We start from the raw sequence: 23060 nt of genomic DNA, 5'->3' as shown, positions 1-23060 counted from the left end.
ACTATAATAATAATAAATATACCGTCAGGGCAAAGTCTGGCCCCGCCCCCTTATTTGCATACCTGGTAGCTGGGATTCCCCGCAGTTCCCGGAATAGCCCGCCCCCTCTTCACACCTACTCACCTAGGCCGGACGGAGCGCTCTGATTGGTCGGCCCGCTCTGGCTCATTTGCATGTAGTTATTGGCATAGGGAAGGAGGAAGCGGTGGCCGTAGAATGGCGCTGACCGTGCGGCTCGTCCTCCTGTCCGGGCTGCTGTGTGCGGCCGGGGGGCTCCGCATCATCCACTCCCCGGACATCAGCTGCTCCCAGCCGGTAAGTCCCCGAGTGGTGGTCAGCTGTCCATCATCTGGGGTTAGCTCCTCCCCCTGTCAGCTCAGTAATAACTTACACAGCAGGATATAGTGGAGGTGGTGCCCCCCCTTATATATACAGCAGGATACCCCTATAGTGGAGGTGGTGCCCCCTTATATATACAGCAGGATACCCCTATAGTGGAGGTGGTGCCCCCCCCCTTATATATACAGCAGGATACCCCTATAGTGGAGGTGGTGCCCCCCTTATATATACAGCAGGATACCCCTATAGTGGAGGTGGTGCCCCCCCTTATATATACAGCAGGATACCCCTATAGTGGAGGTGGTGCCCCCCCTTATATATACAGCAGGATACCCCTATAGTGGAGGTGGTGCCCCCTTATATATACAGCAGGATACCCCTATAGTGGAGGTGGTGCCCCCCCTTATATATACAGCAGGATACCCCTATAGTGGAGGTGGTGCCCCCCCTTATATATAAAGCAGGATACCCCTATAGTGGAGGTGGTGCCCCCCCTTATATATACAGCAGGATACCCCTATAGTGGAGGTGGTGCCCCCCCCCTTATATATACAGCAGGATACCCCTATAGTGGAGGTGGTGCCCCCCCTTATATACAGCAGGATACCCCTATAGTGGAGGTGGTGCCCCCCCCTTATATATACAGCAGGATACCCCTATAGTGGAGGTGGTGCCCCCCCTTATATATACAGCAGGATACCCCTATAGTGGAGGTGGTGCCGCCTTATATATATACAGCAGGATACCCCTATAGTGGAGGTGGTGCCCCCCCCCTTATATATACAGCAGGATACCCCTATAGTGGAGGTGGTGCCCCCCCTTATATATACAGCAGGATACCCCTATAGTGGAGGTGGTGCCCCCTTATATATACAGCAGGATACCCCTATAGTGGAGGTGGTGCCCCCCCTTATATACAGCAGGATACCCCTATAGTGGAGGTGGTGCCCCCCCTTATATACAGCAGGATACCCCTATAGTGGAGGTGGTGCCCCCTTATATATACAGCAGGATACCCCTATAGTGGAGGTGGTGCCCCCCCTTATATATACAGCAGGATACCCCTATAGTGGAGGTGGTGCCCCCTTATATATATACAGCAGGATACCCCTATAGTGGAGGTGGTGCCCCCCCCCCCTTATATATACAGCAGGATACCCCTATAGTGGAGGTGGTGCCCCCCCTTCCTTATATATACAGCAGGATACCCCTATAGTGGAGGTGGTGCCCCCCTTATATATACAGCAGGATACCCCTATAGTGGAGGTGGTGCCCCCCTTATATATACAGCAGGATACCCCTATAGTGGAGGTGGTGCCCCCTTAGATATACAGCAGGATACCCCTATAGTGGAGGTGGTGCCCCCTTATATATACAGCAGGATACCCCTATAGTGGAGGTGGTGCCCCCTTATATATACAGCAGGATACCCCTATAGTGGAGGTGGTGCCCCCCCTTATATATACAGCAGGATACCCCTATAGTGGAGGTGGTGCCCCCCCCCTTATATATACAGCAGGATACCCCTATAGTGGAGGTGGTGCCCCCTTATATATACAGCAGGATACCCCTATAGTGGAGGTGGTGCCCCCTTATATATACAGCAGGATACCCCTATAGTGGAGGTGGTGCCCCCTTATATATACAGCAGGATACCCCTATAGTGGAGGTGGTGCCCCCCCTTATATATACAGCAGGATACCCCTATAGTGGAGGTGGTGCCCCCTTATATATACAGCAGGATACCCCTATAGTGGAGGTGGTGCCCCCTTATATATACAGCAGGATACCCCTATAGTGAAGGTGGTGCCCCCCCCCCTTATATATACAGCAGGATACCCCTATAGTGGAGGTGGTGCCCCCCCTTATATATACAGCAGGATACCCCTATAGTGGAGGTGGTGCCCCCCCTTATATATACAGCAGGGTACCCCTATAGTGGAGGTGGTGCCCCCCCCCCTTATATATACAGCAGGATACCCCTATAGTGGAGGTGGTGCCCCCCCCCTTATATATACAGCAGAATACCCCTATAGTGGAGGTGGTGCCCCCCCTTATATATACAGCAGGATACCCCTATAGTGGAGGTGGTGCCCCCCCTTATATATACAGCAGGATACCCCTATAGTGGAGGTGGTGCCCCCCTTATATATACAGCAGGATACCCCTATAGTGGAGGTGGTGCCCCCCCTTATATATACAGCAGGATACCCCTATAGTGGAGGTGGTGCCCCCCCTTATATATACAGCAGGATACCCCTATAGTGAAGCACTCTCGCTCTCTCGCTGTATTATCAGTGCTGACACGCGGCAGATAACAGTATACAGAGACGGAGATTATTTCATCTCGTTGTTATAGAGTATGTGAGACCCCCTCCCCCTGCCACCATTGTTATTGCGGGGTTCCTAACCTCTCACCTTGTCTTCTGCAGGGGATCCAGTGCTCGGTGCTGAACAGTAAGTGATCAGTGACGGGGGACCGGGGGGGGGGGGTGCCTGCAGGGTCACAGCAGCACAGAGGATTTCAGGAGGCTTGTGTGCTGCTCCTGAGGGATGTATATAGTAAAAGGCTTTCTGTTTAGGTGACTGTCTGGACCTGAGCTGGATCCAGCCCTTCAAGTGGACGCCGTCCGCCCCCTCTCAGCTGGAGGTCACCGCAGGGGTCGGACAAAATAAATCCGGATATCGGGTGCCGGTGTTACAGATCAACTGGACGGTGAACATAGACGGTGGGTTACTGATCTACTGAGACATGGACACCTGGGGGAAGACTGGGTACAGGATAGTGACGCTTGGGGTACAGGATAGGGACGCTCGGGGTACAGGATAGTGACACTGGGGGTGCAGGATAGGGACACTTGGGGTACAGGATAGGGACACTCGGGGTACAGGATAGGGACACTCGGGGTACAGGATAGGGACACTCGGGGTACAGGATAGGGACACTCGGGGTACAGGATAGGGACACTCGGGGTACAGGACAGTGATACTTGGGGTACAGGATAGGGACACTTGGGGTACTGGATAGTGGCACCTGGGGTACAGGATAGTGACACTGGGGGTGCAGGATAGTGACACTTGGGGTGCAGGATAGTGACACTTGGGGTGCAGGATAGTGACACTGGGGGTACAAGATAGTGACACTTGGCGTACAGGATAGTGACACTTGGGGTGCAGGATAGTGACACTTGGGGTACAGGGTGACGACACTTGGGGTACAGGATAGTGACACTTGGGGTGCAGCATAGTGATACTTGGGGTACAGGATAGTGACACTTGGGGTGCAGCATAGTGATACTTGGGGTGCAGCATAGTGATACTTGGGGTACAGGATAGTGACACTTGGGGTACAGCGCAATGGCATGCTGACACTTGGGGCTCCTATATACTCTTTGTCCTCACAGCCAGTATACAGTATCTGCAAGGTGCAGAGGTCTCGGTTCTGGAGCTCGCCACCAGTCGCACGCGTTGTGTTCAGTTCCAGTTCGGTAACCCTTTCCCGGGACAGCGAGATCACAACAACCAGCCGGTAAGTGGATCCTGATGTACTGTCAGTGAGTGAGCCCCGGGGTGTATCTGCTGCTATTGCTCTCCTGTATCAGCCAGCTCACCATTCTCATCTCCTGTATCCCAGTGGAAGTTCTTCTACAACCTGTTTGAGGTGAATCCCGGTAATCAGTACCAGATAAGCGTCCAGCACCTGCCGAAACAGAAGCAAGAAAACCGCATAGCGCAAGAGTTCACCGTGCCAGGTAACTACACCGCAGCCGGCACACTATATACTTCTGTATTCATTGCTGCTGCCTGTATATACTGCTGTTTCTAGGAAAATCTAAACTGTAGTCCCCATAATCTCCAGAAGAGGTCACTGTGTATATACATTACTGATCCTGTACTGATCCCGAGTCCCATCCTGTAATTCTTTTTATTAGAAAAATATAAAAATTAACAAACAAGGCATATCTGGCCATAACTTAAACATAACAGTAAATTACATAAATAACAAATAATAATGATAAACCATTATAATAGTATAAAGCAAAAATGAAATCTATAACCTTTTGCCACCAGGCCAGCCCAGCATTCCTACTTAACAATAAATAAATAAATAAATAAAATAAATAAATAAAATAAATAAAAATGTTTTCAATCCAGGCAAAATAAGCCATAAAACTTAAACTACAAAGCCATCCTCGGCTGTAATCATAACTAAAGTGAAGCCGCCCTGGCTAAAAAAAACTCCCAAACCTGGGTTATAGTAAATAAACAAAACCTAAACACACACATACAACCATCTTTAGACCAACACACGACCACCTGATACTACAAACAATAACTATACATGAACTGAAAATGAAAGCCATCCAGGCGTAACCAAAAGATATAACATATAACATATCAGTATAAGAATAAAATACTAACTAACTGGTTATTCCAGTACAACACTCGGCCCGGCTGCCCTGAAAAACTAAAAAGGTACCTAAACACCAGTAACAGTGAAACAAACCACACAACAATTCTATCTATTACCCACGTGCCCCTCCACCTTCCCCCAGACCCCAGTGTGAGCTCAGTTCATGGAGTCAAAGTTCAGTCCATTTTTGGTGTCAGCTCCATTCAGCCCACACCTTCCCACAGACTCCGCCCCCCATATCCCCCCTCCCAACCTATTCTGTATCCCCTCATATATACAATATATACAATGACTATAATGTCCATAAAGTTCATATGGCTTATTCAGCCATAACCCTGCCAACACTTATCACAAAACATATATTAACATAAACATAGCACACCATAATAACATAACACAACAATATTATACAATATTATATTAAGGCCCAAGTTCGGTAGCCTGTAAGCCCTTTATACCTACTGCTGACCAGAAAAACAAAACAAAAATCTAAAGTGGCATGCACCAGCCCTCCACCGGGATCGGAGGATGGCAGACCGGGTACTAGAAATTTATAAACTATCCCTTACTATCTACCCTACTCTCTCCCTATCTCTAACCCTAAGTTTAAACTGACCCTACGCGCTTTCCCTACTGCTGTCCCTACCTAATCTCTCCCTAACCATAATTATTGTCCCTCACCCAGTGGGCTCAGTACCTAGGGCACAGCAAAAGAAAACCCTCTCCACAGGAGAGAAGCCCTACTGGTACCCAGCCTGCCATACTCTAAAGACCTGATCTTCCCAAGGTCACCAGTGATGTTCCTACAAACTTCCACCTCGGAGAGGACTCTACGCTGTGTAGATACTAGACACCGTGCGTTCCACGTGTGGTACCTAACCACTAAGCTGACTAGAAATAACGTGCAGCGATCTCGGCCACCCAGGTTCCTGAATGCCCCATAAGCCCACTCCGGATAGGTGAAGCTGACTAACTGACTCCAACCTATGGAGGCGCCCACCCTGGTGTAAACCCCTATATTGAAGGGACAATGAAGCAGGAAATGATCCATGCTTTCCAGCGTATTACCACACTCCTCACGGGGACACCCCCGATCATCGGAGCTCCTGCACTTCAAATTGTCCCTTACATATAGCTTCCCCTGGAAGCAGCGCCAGGCCAAATCCCAAAACTTCTGAGGGATCCGTTTCGAGTTTAAAAGACTAAGCCCAACCTCTAGATCCTGACCTGGGCAGTCCCTGAGCGCCAAGGGCTTCTGGAAATGGGTCAACAGAACCCTTTGGTCAAGGAATTTCCTCGACTGAGTCCTGATTTCCCACATTCCCAGACCCCATCGGCGTATCATCTTCAGAGTCGGGGTAGCGTAAGCCGGAAGATACCCATGGGGTGTACGAAGGTCCTTCACTCGCCCTCCTGTCTCCCATTCCTGGAAGAAAGGCCGAAACCATTCCCTACAGGAGAGTACCCACAGAGGAGCCCTCTCTTTCCAGAGGTTTGCGATGTTAGCTTTCAAGAAGGTGTTCACTAAGAACACCACAGGGTTCACCATAGACAAACCCCCAAGTCTCCTCGTGCGGTACGTAACCTCTCTCTTGACCAGGTTCAGCCTATTCCCCCATAACAGCTGGAAGAACAGGCTGTAGATCCTAGTATAGGAAGCCTCTGGCAAGATACATACACTGCCCAGGTAGATGAACAAAGGGAGCAGGTACGATTTGATCAGGTGTACCCTTTCCCTTAAGGTTAAGGACCAACCCTTCCACTGGTCCACCTTCTGAGCGGCATTCTGGAGCCTACTATCCCAGTTTTTAGTGGGGTAATTACCCTGGCCGAATGTAATGCCTAGGATTTTTGCAGAGTCTTGGGGCCCTGGAAGGGTGTCCGGGAGATCAAACTCGGGATCTCCCCCTCCCAGCCAGAGACTTTCACACTTATCCGGGTTGATGCTGGACCCAGATGCCTCTGAGTAGCGGTCCACCTCCGACATCACCATGTCGACCTCCTCTCTCGAGGATACGAAGATAGTGACACCATCAGCGTACACTACCACTCTCAGGGTGGCTTCTGGCTCCTCCAGGCTCATCCCGACCCCTGCCAATGGTCCAGAACCAACCCTCCTAAGGAAAGGGTCGATCGCGAACACATACAACAGTGGGCTCAAAGGACAGCCCTGGCGAACACCAGACCCAACCTCAAAAGAGCGGCCAGACCAACCGTTCACCAGCGGGAAACTCTCTGCCCCTGCATACAAGATCTTAAGCCAATTGACAAAAGTATCTGGTAGGCCATATCTCAGAAGGACGGACCAGAGGTACTCGTGGTTCACCCGATCAAATGCTTTGGCCTGATCCAGGGACAGCAAGTACCCCTTCCAAAGACCCGCACTACTCCGCTCCACTGCCTCCCTGACACTAAGGACAGCACTTAAGGTGCTTCGGCCTGGAACAGAGCAGTGCTGAGCCTCCGAAAGGAGCCGGGGTGCAAACTTCACCAGCCGATTAAACAGTATCTTGGCCAGAATCTTTCTGTCCACATTGAGAAGAGCTATGGGTCTCCAATTCTCAATACGGCTCGAATCTTTACCCTTTGACAGAAGAATCAGGGCTGACCTCCTCATTGACCTCGGCAGAGTGCCCGAGGAAAGACACTCATTGAAGACCTCGGTCAAGAGGGGAACCAAGAGGTCCCTGAAGGTCTTATACCACTCAGATGTTAAGCCATCTGGACCTGGCGACTTCTTCAGGGCAAGCCCTTCAATCGCCAGTCTAACTTCCTCTTCCCTGATCTCTTCTGCCAAAACATCAAGAGAGGGGTCTACCCCTGGCTCAGGAATGGTTTCAGCCAGGAAACCCGACATCATGTCTCGATCTAGATCCTTCCTCCCCAAGAGGTGTGAGTAAAAGGATCTGACGACCTCCAGGATCCCTGATCTGGACCGGTTCAGAGATCCCGTACTATCAACCAGTCCAGTCACAATCTTACTATTCACTGACATCTTACAGTTTCTGTAGGGGTCGGGCGAGCGGTACCTCCCGAAATCCCTCTCAAAAACTAAAGATGCGTGCCTATCATACTGACACCTCATGAGCAAGGCTTTCACTCTGGAGATCTCCTCTCTACTACCTCCAGTCGAGACAAGATGCTCGAGTTTCCTCCTCAGGCCCTGATACACACGATACCTATTCAGGGACCTGAGGCTCGAGAGCTGGCGGAAGAACCTCGCAACCCGCTTCTTGAATATCTCCCACCACTCTGACTTACTACTACATAGGCCCAGTAGAGGTACCTGACTCTGAAGAAAATCCTCAAAGGACTGTCTTACCTCTGCTTCTTCCAGGAGGGACGAATTCAGCCTCCAGTAGCCTCTACCCATCCGGGGGGTCTCTGAAACATTCAGGGAAAACAAAATTAGACAGTGGTCGGAGAACTCCACCTCAACCACGGACACTGCGGAAGAGACGGCTTCCTCCTTTAAATAAAACCTGTCTAATCTAGACCTGCAGCTACCTCGATGATAGGTGAAACCCGCGTGGCCCGAGGGTGTCCGGATGTGGGCATCCTCTAGGCGAGCTTCCCTAACTATACTAATCAGGGCCATGCTATCTTAAGCCAGCTTGTCTTTGGCGCCTCTCCTGTCCTGAGACCTCGTGATAGTGTTGAAGTCTCCACCAAAGACCACCTGCCGACTCGTAAAAAGAAAGGGCTTAATCCTCATGAAGAGGCTTTTACGATCCCACTTAGTTTGTGGGGCATAGATGTTAATGAGCCTGAGCTCTTGCCCCTTCATGAGGACATCCAAGATCAGGCACCTCCCCATTTCCAACTCGATAACCCGTCTGCATTCTACAGGAGCGGTAAAAAGGACCGCCACCCCACTATACGGCTCAGCCGCAAGAGACCAGTGTGAAGGCCCATGCCTCCACTCTCGCTTAGCTTTTATTAGAGAGGCTAGATCTGTCAACCTGGTCTCCTGCAAAAACAAAATGTCGGCGTTAATACGACCGAGAAAATCAAAGGCTGCAAATCTAGCCGTATCAGACTTAATGCTGGCACAGTTAATGGATGCCAGCGTCAATGGGGTGAGTGCCGCCATCATTGATGATAGAGTTGGACGGCCTTAAAGAGTCACTGTCGTATTTTTTTTTTTTTGCAGAAATCAATAGTCCAGGCGATTTTAAGAAACTTTGTAATTGGGTTTATTAGCCAAATCTGCCATTATCTGCATGTAAAAAGCCTTTTCCCAGGTCCCCCCCTCCTTCCTCTTTTTCATCCACTCTGAAAAATCTGAAAATTGTGACTTGTTGCAGGAGACGTCCCCAGTCTGTTCTAGGGAGAGGGGAGGGGGGAGGAGGAAGGAGGGAGTTAGCCGGCAGCAGAGAGCAGAGAACAGAGGATTACAGGCAAGGAGCTGGGTGACAGCTGTAATCTGAGCTCAGACAGGTCACTGGTGACTGTCACAGAAGATATCCCATGAGGGATTTGTAGATTAACTCTTTGTTGTCCTGTTTTGGTCTTTTCTTTAGCTCTCTCCATAGGAGAACAATGAAGACAGGGGGGAGAGCTTCAAACTGCTTTTTCATGATAAAAATGCATTTTTCGGATAATAAACCCAATTACAAAGTTTCTTAAAATCGCCTGGACTATTGATTTCTGCAAAAAAAAAATTCACGACAGTGACACTTTAAACCCCCTACTTACTTGTTTTCTTTCCCTTTTTCTTTCCACCCCCTTCAACATCAGAGGAAGACCCCTTAGATGGTTCCTTAGACCGTTTTAGAGAGGTGGACATATCCATCTCTTGATCTTCACTTCCTCCACCTGAGGCCACCTGACCCCCTGAGGAAACTACCTCTGGGGGAGCAGGCTCGGCACCTCCTGGAGGTTCCTCTGCCCTAGACACCAGTCCCTCAACCTCCCCCTCTATAAATGGAGAGGTTCCTTCACTGAGGGACTGATATCTGTTAGATAGACCGATCAGAGGGGGGTCAGTCAGAGCTTCCTTTGACATCTGGCCTTTAATAATTTTTTGGGAAGACGAAGAAGTCGCCTTAGATTTTTTAGGCATCTTCTTAACATTCTTCCTTCTGCTGCGCTTAGGTTTTTCCTCTTGCCATCTCCCTCCATCCTCATCCAGACTTTCATACTGGGAAGAACCTGAGGAGATGGCTATAGCCTCGCTTTCCTCTTTGCGCAGTCTCCCCATCTCTTCATCTAGTTCAGCGCCCCCCAAAGCCTCAGCCTGACCATCTGAGCCAACGCCAGGAGCAGGACCCTGGACTACCCCAACCATTTTGGAACTTCCAAGGTCCCTGCTCCTTCTGCGCCTTTCCTCTCGCCTAAGCTGAGTGGGGCTCTTACGCTTTTCCTTGTCAGTTCTCTTCCTTGGCTCTGGTGCTCCCTCTCCTCTGCTGGTCCCCTCCCCCGCCGAGGCAACCTCAGGGCTCTCCCCAGCTCGGGTGGCTGCAGCATAAGAGAAAGAACGGGGACACCTACTAAACGGGTGACCAAGGTCACCACACAGGTGGCACCTAATCCGGCCACAGGATGCAGCAAGATGACCCTCCGCACCGCACAGTGCGCACATCTGCTTAGAGCAGTTTGCGCTAAAGTGGGTGGGATCACCGCACCTGTGGCACAGCTTCGGTTGCCCCTGGTAAAAGACCTGGATTCTGTTGTGACCAAGGAAAGCGGCTGATGGTATGTGCGCAACAGTATTGCCTGAACGTTTTAGACGGACTAAGAACGTCCAGGCCCCAGACCAGATGCCATGCTGATCTAAGTTCTTCCGGGGAACGTCCGTCACTTCCCCGTACCTGCCCAACCAAGTCATGATGTCATAACAAGAAAGTGATTCGTTACGTGTCAAAACGGTCACTTTCTTTACCATGCTCTGGCGAGATATCGCTTTAACAACGAAATCTCGCCATCCGGGCTCGTCCTTCACCAGCTCATAATTAGACCAGAAAAGTTCAAGCCCCTCTGGTCTTACAAAGCTGATGTCGAACTCAGAGGAGCCGTAGGGGTGGATCAAGGCAAAGATGTCACTGGCCTTGAACCTCATCTGGAAGAGAAGCTCCACCACCTTCCCTCTCTGTGGGCACGCATCACTGCCTCTCCATACCAGACGGGCCACGTTCCTACGGCCCACCTCCTGCCCGGGTGTTGGAAGCGACCAGACCACTTCCCCATTGTTCTCTCGGAAGGCTCCAAGTCCATGTCTTTTTATGTAGAAGGACAAGTCGACCTCCCTCCCCTCTACCTGGAGCGTTCTATCTCCTTTCCTAAGTGCCTCCAGAAGGCGTCGTTGCAAGTGACCCTCCCCAGGGGTTGGAAGTGAAGATCTCCCTGGACCTCCGGCTGCCGCAACATTAGCGTAACTCCTGATGGCAGCCGGAGGGGCAGCCGGACCCGGCCCTGACTGACTACTAACCACATTACTAGTACATACCCCAGCAGTATCTGCCCTGAGAATTGCCACTTCTCCAGTGGCACCTGAAGGGTTAACTTCACCACCCCTAGCATTCAAACCACTCACATCCCCATCATGCACACCACTACTACTCCCATCAATAACACCACTCCCTCCCCCAGTCTGCACAACATTCATACTACTACTACTCCCCCCATCCGTCACCTCCATACACTCAGTAGCTGGGCTGGCCTTGTGGATCAGTGTGGCAGGTTTTATCGATTTTTCGTGTCTCAGTCCCAACAGTCTCTTTAGCTGCGGATGCCATGACAGGTGACGCACATGGCCCCGCATCACCATGAACTCTCCCGCTGGAACCCATTATAGGCTCCAATGTTCTTGCCCTGGGAGAGTTGTCTACTGCATTTCCGGAAGACACGCCACCCCGCTGCGATCCCGCAGAGCCAACAGCAGGAGACACGGCAACCGGAAACGCCGTCACTCCGGGTGGATGTGACATTCCGGAACCTTCTGCACCAGTCTCTGATGCCCGGGCACCCCCCACAGAGGAGCGTCCTGCAGCACCCGGGACTCCCGAGTGGCCCTGAACCTTCCTGTCCGGCCCTTCTTTACCTTTACTATGGCCGCCCCCACTACTGACACAAGCAGGAGCGTCTTTCTCCGCCATTTTGCCATCTCTCTCTCCTCCTTGCTGGCCCCATTCCACATCAGAAATGGGGACTGGCAGTGTAGAGGAGTCACCAGCCGCCCGGACTGACTTCTCAGCCGCCCCGGACTGCTGGAATGGAGTGAACACAAGACTCACACTCTCTTGCTTTTTGGCTGCTTTTCTTTTTACAGGAACATCCTTACAGAGATCTTCTCCAAATGTGAAGGCCTCCATCCTCAGCGGGGACTCCTGCCTGACTATGGCCTGTAGTAGTCCTCCATCTGACAGACCATCATCATCATCAGTGTCTGGCAGAGCCACCTGCGCTGCCATAATACTGTAGCTCTCCTGCATGCTTTGGGGGGTACTTTGGGTGACATCAGAGGGGTCCTCATTCACCACACAGTCCTCCTCCTTACACTCCACCAAGTCCTCAGCTTTCACAGCCTCCTCAGCCTCCATTTCTTCCTCCTCACCACTACTACTCTCCCCATCTACTGCAGCATCACCCCCATCATCCGCTCTGCTGCTAGGGGATTTCATAGTGGCAAAGCGGTCCTCATTGTGTAACTTCTCCCTGAACAGGTCGCTCCCCTCCAGGATGGCCGCCCTCCTCTCCTCTATCCTCTCCAGGATGGCCGCCCTCCTCTCCTCTATCCCCTCCAGGATGGCCGCCCTCCTCTCCTCTATCCTCTCCAGGATGGCCGCCCTCCTCTCCTCACTCCCCTCCAGGATGGCCGCCCTCCTCTCCTCTATCCCCTCCATGATGGCCGCCCTCCTCTCCTCTATCCCCTCCGGGGCGGCCGCCCTCCTCTCCTCTATCCCCTCCATGATGGCCGCCCTCCTCTCCTCACTCCCCTCCATGATGGCCGCCCTCCTCTCCTCTATCCCCTCCGGGGCGGCCGCCCTCCTCTCCTCTATCCCCTCCATGATGGCCGCCCTCCTCTCCTCTATCCCCTCCATGATGGCCGCCCTCCTCTCCCCTATCCCCTCCAGGATGGCTGCCCTCCTCTCCTCTATCCCCTCCATGATGGCCGCCCTCCTCTCCTCTATCCCCTCCGGGGCGGCCGCCCTCCTCTCCTCTATCCCCTCCATGATGGCCGCCCTCCTCTCCTCACTCCCCTCCATGATGGCCGCCCTCCTCTCCTCTATCCCCTCCGGGGCGGCCGCCCTCCTCTCCTCTATCCCCTCCATGATGGCCGCCCTCCTCTCCTCACTCCCCTCCATGATGGCCGCCCTCCTCTCCTCTATCCCCTCCGGGTCGGCCGCCCTCCTCTCCTCTATCCCCTCCATGATGGCCGCCCTCCTCTCCTCACTCCCCTCCATGATGGCCGCCCTCCTCTCCTCTATCCCCTCCATGATGGCCGCCCTCCTCTCCTCTATCCCCTCCATGATGGCCGCCCTCCTCTCCTCTATCCCCTCCATGATGGCCGCCCTCCTCTCCTCTATCCCCTTTACCTGGGCACTCAGGGACTTGATCCTGGGAGAGAACTCGGGCTTCTTCCTCTTGGGAGCCGTATTCGCCTGGTACCTGAGAAAGCGCAGATCTTCTCTTGCTGCCTTCAGTTCCTTCCCAAGCTGTTCATACTCCGCAAACCTAGTGGTGATGCGGGAGCAGTACGTGCTGGCAGACTCCTTGGGGCCTCGCTCACCCCACATCTCCACCGGCTGACTCCTGGACACTGCTGGAGTTTTCTTAAACGCAGTTTTCTTTCCTCCATCACTGGAAGCCGTTGCCTGGGGGCCAGGGGCCACATTGCTGCGGACCCTTCCAGATCTCCTCAGTCCACAGGCTGGAGCACTGGCCGGTAGCTTCTCCTCTCCACCCCCCGCCGGCCTGGTTCGGGAGATGGAGGCCTGGGATTCCCGGGGATCCATGCTGAAAGCCTCCCCCAGGAGCCTGCCACACTCCTGGGAAAGGCAGGTGGAAAATCAGCCTCTCTCTCCGGAGCTCAGGAGCACAGACAGACACACCCACACACACTGAGAGTGACCACACCCGCCTATCCTCCAGTCTACTCCAGAGCTGCACTCACTATTCTGCTGGTGGGGTCACTGTGTACATACATTACATTACTGATCCTGAGTTACATCCTGTATTATACTCCAGAGCTGCACTCACTATTCTATTGTTACATTATATAACCTCTGTACTTTCCCTCTACAGCATGCAGTGATAGTGAGATGACGGGGACGGACACCTGCTGTAGTCTGGGTATGTGTGTGTGTGAGGCGCTGTAGTCTGGGTGTGTGTGTGTGTGTGTGTGTGTGTGTGTGAGGGGCTGTAGTCTGGGTGTGTGTGTGAGGCGCTGTAGTCTGGGTATGTGTATGTGTGTGTGTGTAAGGCGCTGTAGTCTGGGTGTGTGTGTGTAAGGCGCTGTAGTGTGTGTGAGGCGCTGTAGTCTGGGTGTGTGTGTGTGTGTGTGTGTGAGGCGCTGTAGTCTGGGTGTGTGTGTGAGGCGCTGTAGTCTGGGTATGTGTATGTGTGTGTGTGTAAGGCGCTGTAGTCTGGGTGTGTGTGTGTAAGGCGCTGTAGTGTGTGTGAGGCGCTGTAGTCTGGGTGTGTGTGTGAGGCACTGTAGTCTGGGTATGTGTGTGTAAGGTGCTGTAGTCTGTGTGTGTGTGTGTGTGTGTGTGAGGCCCTGTAGTCTCTGTGTGTGTGTGTGTGAGGCGCTGTAGTCTGTGTGTGTGAGGCGCTGTAGTCTGGGTGTGTGTGTGAGGCACTGTAGTCTGGGTATGTGTGTGTGTGTATGTGTGTGTGTGTGAGGCGCTGTAGTCTGTGTGTGTGAGGCGCTGTAGTCTGGGTGTGTGTGTGAGGCACTGTAGTCTGGGTATGTGTGTGTGTGTATGTGTGTGTGTGTGAGGCGCTGTAGTCTGTGTGTGTGTGTGTGAGGCGCTGTAGTCTGGGTGTGTGTGTGAGGCGCTGTAGTCTGGGTATGTGTGTGTGTGTAAGGCGCTGTAGTCTGGGTGTGTGTTTGTGTGTGAGGCGCTGTAGTCTGGGTGTGTGTGTGTGAGGTGCTGTAGTCTGTGTGTGTGTGTGTGTGTGTGTGAGGCGCTGTAGTCTGGGTGTGTGTGTGTGAGGCGCTGCAGTCTGGGTATGTGTGTGTGAGGTTCTGTAGTCTGTGTGTGTGTGTGAGGCGCTGTAGTCTGGGTGTGTGTGAGGCGCTGTAGTTTAGGTGTGTGTGTGTGAGGCGCTGTAGTCTGGGTGTGTGTGTGTGAGGCGCTGCAGTCTGGGTATGTGTGTGTGAGGCGCTGTAGTCTGAGTGTGTGTGTGAGGCACTGTAGTCTGACTGTGTATGTGTGAGGCACTGTAGTCTGGGTATGTGTGTGTGTGTGTGTGAGGCACTGTAGTCTGACTGTGTATGTGTGAGGCGCTGTAGTCTGGGTGTGTGTGTGAGGCGCTGTAGTCTGGGTATGTGTGTGTGTGTAAGGCGCTGTAGTCTGGGTGTGTGTTTGTGTGTGAGGCGCTGTAGTCTGGGTGTGTGTGTGTGTGAGGTGCTGTAGTCTGTGTGTGTGTGTGTGTGTGTGTGTGAGGCGCTGTAGTCTGGGTGTGTGTGTGTGAGGCGCTGCAGTCTGGGTATGTGTGTGTGAGGTTCTGTAGTCTGTGTGTGTGTGAGGCGCTGTAGTCTGGGTGTGTGTGAGGCGCTGTAGTTTAGGTGTGTGTGTGTGAGGCGCTGTAGTCTGGGTGTGTGTGTGTGAGGCGCTGCAGTCTGGGTATGTGTGTGTGAGGCGCTGTAGTCTGGGTGTGTGTGTGAGGCGCTGCAGTCTGGGTATGTGTGTGTGAGGCGCTGTAGTCTGAGTGTGTGTGTGAGGCGCTGCAGTCTGGGTATGTGTGTGTATGTGTGAGGCGCTGTAGTCTGGGTGTGTGTGTGTGAGGCGCTGTAGTCTGGGTGTGTGTGTGAGGCGCTGCAGTCTGGGTATGTGTGTGTGAGGCGCTGTAGTCTGAGTGTGTGTGTGAGGCGCTGTAGTCTGGGTATGTGTGTGTATGTGTGAGGCACTGTAGTCTGGGTATGTGTGTGTATGTGTGAGGCGCTGTAGTCTGACTGTGTGTACGTGTGAGGCGCTGTAGTCTGGGTATGTGTGTGTATGTGTGAGGCACTGTAGTCTGGGTATGTGTGTGTATGTGTGAGGCGCTGTAGTCTGACTGTGTGTATGTGTGAGGCGCTGTAGTCTGGGTATGTGTGTGTATGTGTGAGGCGCTGTAGTCTGGGTGTGTATGTGTGAGGCGCTGCAGTATTACTGTACATAAGGAGGTCTCAGGATTTCTTACCTCCTCTGTATAATCCCATAGGACACTGCTGGAACCATTATATCACCCTGACGTTTAATGAAACTCATCTGATCGTCACATTTACCCCTCAAAGAGACGCCTACAGATATGGCGTCCGGGTCGATATCAGCCCATTGAAGACAGCCCTATATGATGAGATCCTGGACCTCCCCCAGGTATATATATATATATATATATATATATATACTGGCTCCCACTGAATACAGATCTCTCTTCCTCCTATTATATCGGCTCCATTGTCATTTCTTCTTACCAACCTACAGGGGGCGACTACAGAGCGTAGGAAGGTTATCATCTCCAACCCTGAGCGCCATGATGTCTGGTGGTATAACGTCTCGGTAAGTTGTTGCATATACTGTTAACCCTTACTTAGCCGTGTTATGTAGGTGCTCCAGAGCTGCGCTCTTCTCCAGGGGTAGTACACAGATTGTGGTTATCCGATCAGTATCGGAACCATGAGCTTCACTGATGTCATCTTCTTACTTTCAGGTTTGGCCCTATATGCCGCCGTGTTACAACGACTGCGTCCGGCATTGGTACGCTCCACCATCTCCTCCACCTCCTACCCCTCCTCCCCAAGGTGAGTACACCTCTATATACATCCACACAAGAGTGACAATGTATACACCAGGTTCCACAATGTGACGGTATGTTATACTCCTGTGAGCCTGATGTATATTAGGAAACCAGCTGAAATATAAATTCAGCTTTGAAGCATGAAACGATTAATAAATCCCATACTAACATTTGTTGTGATGTTAAACCCACAGATCTGTCCAGGCAGGTCAAGGTGTGGCCGATCGCCGCTGCCGCCATTATCACCGTCTTCGCCATCACCGTCATCCTCCTAGGCCTTCACCGTAAGAACCAAACTTTTGGGGCTTTGGGTTTCTGGGAAAGCTGGGTGTCAGTCCGATCTCTCTACTCACACGGATTGGTGAACACTTGAGCTATTTAGAGATAATAATGAAGCGTTTCCCCCCCCTTCCCCGCTCCTCTCCGCTCCCGCAGCACAGGTGGGTGTTGGTGAGTCACGGTGCGAGGCGCAGGCAGGATTGTCAGGATTTGTTCTTAAAGGGATTCTCGCTGACTTTACGCTTTCTCTTTTCTCTTACAGAGTGTATGATCCCGCCAGGTGAGTGACTGTATTAATGGCCTAATTGTTAAATAATATCGCCAACACACACCATAGCGCAGCACAAGGTAGAGGAGCCCAGCTACATAAATCCCTGGATACATCCTATAGCAGGGGTTGACTCGTCAGGAAAGATGGCATCTTCTTAAAGGGATTTAGTGCAATCACAGTATTGATGGCCTGTCTCCAGGATTGGATATCATTATCCGGCTGATTGGCGGATGACCACAGCGGCAGTGGCTTGCCGTCCATCATGGACGTCATCATTTTCATCTCATTTGAAGAACAGACCAGACTCTAAAGATTAGGACTCCAGATCCCTAAACTGCAAAGTGTAACAGGGCTGTCCGGGTAGGAAGCTTCGATATACGCTCAGGGTCGGAGGTGGTCATACCTTCCTCACTTCTGCACCGCCATCAGTACTGTGGAGCTCTGAGCCCTGTGGTAAAGTGCCTCCAGGTTCAGGGATGTGACATCACAAGCCCGTTTGGCCAGTCAGTGCTGAGCAGGCCTGTGACATCACATCTCTAGACCACACCCCTGACTCACTAAGAGTCATCTGGTGGTTTATTAGTTCTCAGTATATAGATAGATAAGGACGTATCATCTATATATCTTTACAAGATGGAAAGTGAGGTGTTCGGTTTATTCTGTATGATCTATATATCTTTACAGCAGGACGGAAAGTGAGGTGGTGGGTTTACTCGTATCCTCTATATATCTTTACAGCAGGGTGGAAAGGAAGGTGGTGGATTTACACAGAAGGGTGGAAAGTAAGGATGTGGGTTTACTCTGTATCTTTACAGCAGGGTGGAAAGTGAGGCTGCCGATATACTATGTAAATTTCTATATCTTTGCAGGAGGGTGGAAATTGAGGTGGGGGGTTTACTTTGTATGATCTATATATCTTTACAGCAGGGTGGAAAGTGAAGTGGTGGGTTGTCCATGTACTCTTTATGTCCATGTACTCTCCTGCCATCTGGTGGTGTATATAAAAACTCTACCAATGTATTAATTTTTTTTTTTACCTTCTTTCTCTTCACTCCAGATCCTAAGATCCCGATTCTGCCGCCCCTCCTGCCACCTCCGCCAGTGAAACAGAAGGTGTGGCTCGTGTACTCTGCCGATCACAAGCTATACGTGGATGCGGTCATTAAGCTAGCGGACTTCCTGCAGGTGTCGTGGGGTTTGGAGGTTATATTGGATCTTCACCATAGTCTGGACATCGGTATAAAAGGCCCCATGGACTGGCTGATCTATCAAAAGGAGCAAATCGATAAGACGAATGGGATCATTCTTATTCTGTGTTCTAAAGGGGCACAGGCCAAGTGGAAGGCCAAGCAGATCGGGCAGGAACCATCGGTGCCGTTACCTGAAGATGTCGGCAATAAGAATTTTGACCTTTTTACCATGGCGCTTCACCTCTTCTGCGCCGACTTCCAGAGGACCAGTCCCTACGGCCGCTACGTGGTGGCGTATTTCAGTGAACTCAGTGATGCTGGCGATGTACCGGCTCCCTTCAATGTGTGTTCTCAGCACGCTCTGACCGAGAACCTACAAGATCTCTGGTTCCGCATTCAGAGAATAGAGCGCCGCCAGCCCAGTGTACAATATAATGTCAACATGGAGGGACCAAGCTACCGCCATTTGGTGAAAGCCATTGAGCGGTGCCGGTCGTGGCAGGAAACGCATCCAGATTGGTTTGTAATTCAGTGTTCTTCATTGGAGGAAGAAGAGGAGACCATAGAGAAGGAGGTTGTAGAGGATGAGGATGGACATGAACTCACCCGAAGGAACTACCCTCACATCCGCCAACCTGAGGCTCCCATCTCTAAGATGACTCCAATCATCGTAGAACCAGATGCCATTAGGTCGGTAAACCCTTCTCTTATCGATGGACCTCCTAGTGTTCATATACTGCCACGTCTCAATGTGGAACGTTCATCGGTGGTCATCCAGCAGCCGTGCCTCAATACAGAATGCAGAGCCTCTTATATACAGCAGCCATTCCTGGCCCACGTAGACCAGTCGCTTCCGATCTGTAATGAACGTTTAGGCCACATCAACTTGTCTATACCAAGTGACCAAGATGTCCATCCTGAGGACCTAAGTGAAGCCCAGATTAGGTTCTTCTCTCAGAGCATCTTAGAAGATGAACATATGAACCCCGAAATGTTCTTCTATGATGCCGAAGCATCACCCAGTGCAGAAGATCCAAGAGCGGCTCGCTTGGCCAGATTAGAAGAGTCTCTTCTGACTGTCAATGACCGATTACTTCACACAGACCTGTCTGTACCAAGTGACCAAGGTGTCCAGTCTATGGACATGATGGAAGCCCAGGAGAAGCTCTTCTACCGCCATCCTGCAATATCCAGCATGGTCCTCGATGGCGAATCTTCATATGGCTCAGAAGGTTGTTTGGGTGAGGAAGACGAGTCTGTCTATGAACGTTTACTTCATATGGGCTTATCTATACCACAAAGCCAACAGCCTGAGGACTTGGAGGAAGCTCAGAAAAAGTTCTTCTTCCAGAACATAGACATTGAGGACTTACCTCCTGAACTGTTTTACGACGAGGAGTCACCACATCGGCCATTGATGGTGGATGCAGACAAACCTCTACCAGTCGTCAGTGACCCTATACTCCAGACTCAACCGCCCAGACACGGTCAAGGCCCCGGCTCTATGGAACTGGGAGAAACCCAGAAGAACTGGTTCACGCGTAGCGGTCAGGAGATAACCCCAGAGACGGCAGATGACCTTGATATTTATGAGGAACGTGCTGTCACACGTCGGAAAAATAAGGTGCACTGCCATTCAGCGGATCTGGGATACGGTACCCTGTGCTAGAGGAGGCCTCATTGCTATACTTGGTGCCACGTCCTGCCATAAACCTGTCTCCAGTCGCTGCATCTCATACCGTACATACTAGCCAGCAGTCCAGATTTTGGTGAGATAATTGCCAGTTTTGGTAATGGCTGGCCTCAGATCCTCCACCGCAGATGTCCCAATTCCACTGCAAACGTTACAACCCAACCCTCGATCTAACAGCTGGCAGAATTGTGAACGCAGCTTTGGATGTGAAGAGAGTATATGACTTAAGTGACTGAAGATCAGAATAAATAGGTGAACACTACACTGATATAACCCATTGTGAATCAGCTGGTATAAGAGCAGTGCCCCATGTGGCTGGGAGGAGGTACTGCACCCATCTATATATCTGATGTGGCAATCAATGTACATTTCCTATGGTAATATAGTTCTATTATGGGGAATATTTATCTTTAAAGGGGTACGCCGAAATTTTTTTATTTTTTTTAATCAACTGGGTTTATAGAGTTGTAATTTACTTCTATTTAAAAAATGTCCAGCACTTAACAGCTGCTATATGTTCGGCAGGAAGTGGTGTATTCTCTCCAGTCTGACACAGTGCTCTCTGTCGCCACCTCTGTCCATGTTAGAAACTGTCCAGAGCAGCAACAAATCCCCATAGAAAACCTCTGCTGCTCTGAACAGTTCCTGACATGGACAGAGGTGGCAGCAGAGAGCACTGTGTCAGACTGGAGAGACTACACCACTTCCTGCAGGACATACAGCAGCTGATAAGTACTGGAAGACTCAAGATTTTTGAATAGAAGTTAATTACAAATCTAGATAACTTTCTGAAACTAGTTGATTTGAAAGAAAATAAATTTTGTCGGAGTTCCCCTTTAATCTATTATTTGGATGATAAATTAAATTCTTTTTTCTTGTTTCATCTAAATATAATAAATGCTAAGTATGATTCATTGCAGATCCAGAATTTGGAATGCTGCTAATCCGGCATAAAATGAATGTCCCCTTTCTGGATTATCAGTCCTTCATATCTATCCCTGAAGCCGAGTGTGGGGTCCCCGGCCGAGGCGAGGAGGTTCAGGGACCACCCTGTATATATGTATCTAAATGTATCTAATACTTCAGAATATTTTTCTATTAAAACTAATGGATGTTCTATGAAAATTCTGTAGTCAGTTGCTGTGCGATACGATCACTGCTGATTCTGGATTATTGGGGGGATAAAGTGCCGGACTAAAGGAATTCTTAGGAGAATGTTGTAATCTGGATAAATCATTGTTGATTCGTTTTGTCGACCTCCTAACTCAGTAAATGAAGGAACCAATCACTGCAGTTGTGTCATCATTTCCCAATAATCACACAAGGAACGGACGACAGGTTAACACCATTTATTCATCAGTTATTACAGTCACAGGGCGAGCGGGCGACATCTCCGGCCGTCTCTACAAAGAATCAATCCGATTCACTCCATAGTGTCATTCGATTCCAGTTACCAATTCTGAATGCAACAATCTGTGCCGCTTATTTCCATCATGTATTATAGTGGTCGGATCTAATACAGAGTCCCAAACCACAGGTGTAGATGATAGCAATATGACTGACTACAGCCACCAGCAGGGGGAGCTCACTGCATACTGATCTATACCGCCTGTAATGGCCTTCAACATCTGATGGTGGTTGTACACAGATACATTGTAACATTAGGGGGCAGTATTATAGCAGTTATATACTTGTATATAGGGGCACTATTATAGTAGTAATATTCCTGTATATAGGAGCAGTATTATAGTAGTTATATTCCTGTATATAGGGAGCAGTATTATAGTAGTTATATTCCTGTATATAGGAGCAGTATTATAGTAGTTATATTCTTGTATATAGGGGCAGTATTATAGTAGTGGTTCCTAGCCCGACGAAGCGCCTCTGTAGGCGTGAAACATTTTGTTGCTCCTGCTGAACACACCTGCTTCACCATCTCCCCTCTCCCCGCCTAGCCTACTCTGATGTATCGGAAATAAACCACTTGCATCTTCAGTCCGGTGAGTGCGAGACTCTGTTTCTTGATCCTTGTTCATTATAGTAGTTATATTCCTGTATATAGGGAGCAGTATTATAGTAGTTATATTACTGTATATAGGAGCAGTATTATAGTAGTATAGTCCTGTATATAGGGGGCAGTATTATAGTAGTTATATTCCTGTATATAGGAGCAGTATTATAGTAGTTATATTCCTATATATAGTGAGCAGTATTATAGTAGTTATATTACTGTATATAGGATCAGTATTATAGTAGTTATATTCCTGTATATAGGGGGCAGTATTATAGTAGTTATATTCCTGTATATAGGAGCAGTATTATAGTAGTTATATCCCTGTATATAGGAGCAGTATTCTAGTAGTTATATTCCTATATATAGGGAGCAGTATTATAGTAGTTATATTACTGTATATAGGAGCAGTATTATAGTAGTTATATTCCTGTATATAGGGGGCAGTATTATAGTAGTTATATTCCTGTATATAGGAGCAGTATTATAGTAGTTATATCCCTGTATATAGGAGCAGTATTATAGTAGTTATATTCCTGTATATAGGGGGCAGTATTATAGTAGTTATATCCCTGTATATAGGAGCAGTATTATAGTAGTTATATTCCTGTATATAGGGGGCAGTATTATAGTAGTTATATCCCTGTATATAGGAGCAGTATTATAGTAGTTATATCCCTGTATATAGGAGCAGTATTATAGTGTTATATTCCTGTATATAGGAGTAGTATTATAGTAGTTATATCCCTGTATATAGGAGCAGTATTATAGTAGTTATATCCCTGTATATAGGAGCAGTATTATAGTAGTATATTCCTGTATATAGGAGCAGTATTATAGTAGTTATATTCCTGTATATAGGAGCAGTATTTTAGTAGTTATATTCCTGTATATAGGAGCAGTAGTATAGTAGTTAT

General features: G+C 49.9%; 1 protein-coding gene across 1 annotated transcript; it reads left to right on the top strand.

The window, feature by feature from the left end:
- The first annotated feature begins 173 nt into the window (after positions 1–173).
- On the top strand, positions 174–21417 carry IL17RA (interleukin 17 receptor A). The gene is made up of 12 exons (XM_069964975.1): positions 174–315; positions 2772–2796; positions 2922–3068; positions 3744–3868; positions 3974–4091; positions 14000–14047; positions 16124–16278; positions 16387–16461; positions 16613–16703; positions 16894–16983; positions 17241–17258; positions 18307–21417. The coding sequence occupies exons 1-12, from the start codon at positions 217–219 to the stop codon at positions 20106–20108; spliced, it is 2793 nt and encodes a 930-aa protein (XP_069821076.1). The 5' UTR covers positions 174–216; the 3' UTR covers positions 20109–21417.
- The last annotated feature ends 1643 nt before the right edge of the window (positions 21418–23060 follow it).

Source organism: Dendropsophus ebraccatus, chromosome 1 (genome assembly GCF_027789765.1).
Source record: "Dendropsophus ebraccatus isolate aDenEbr1 chromosome 1, aDenEbr1.pat, whole genome shotgun sequence".
Classification (NCBI taxonomy): domain Eukaryota; kingdom Metazoa; phylum Chordata; class Amphibia; order Anura; family Hylidae; genus Dendropsophus; species Dendropsophus ebraccatus.
The sequence above is the reverse complement of the archived record's forward strand: the minus strand, read 5'-3'. Positions and strand labels throughout refer to the sequence as shown.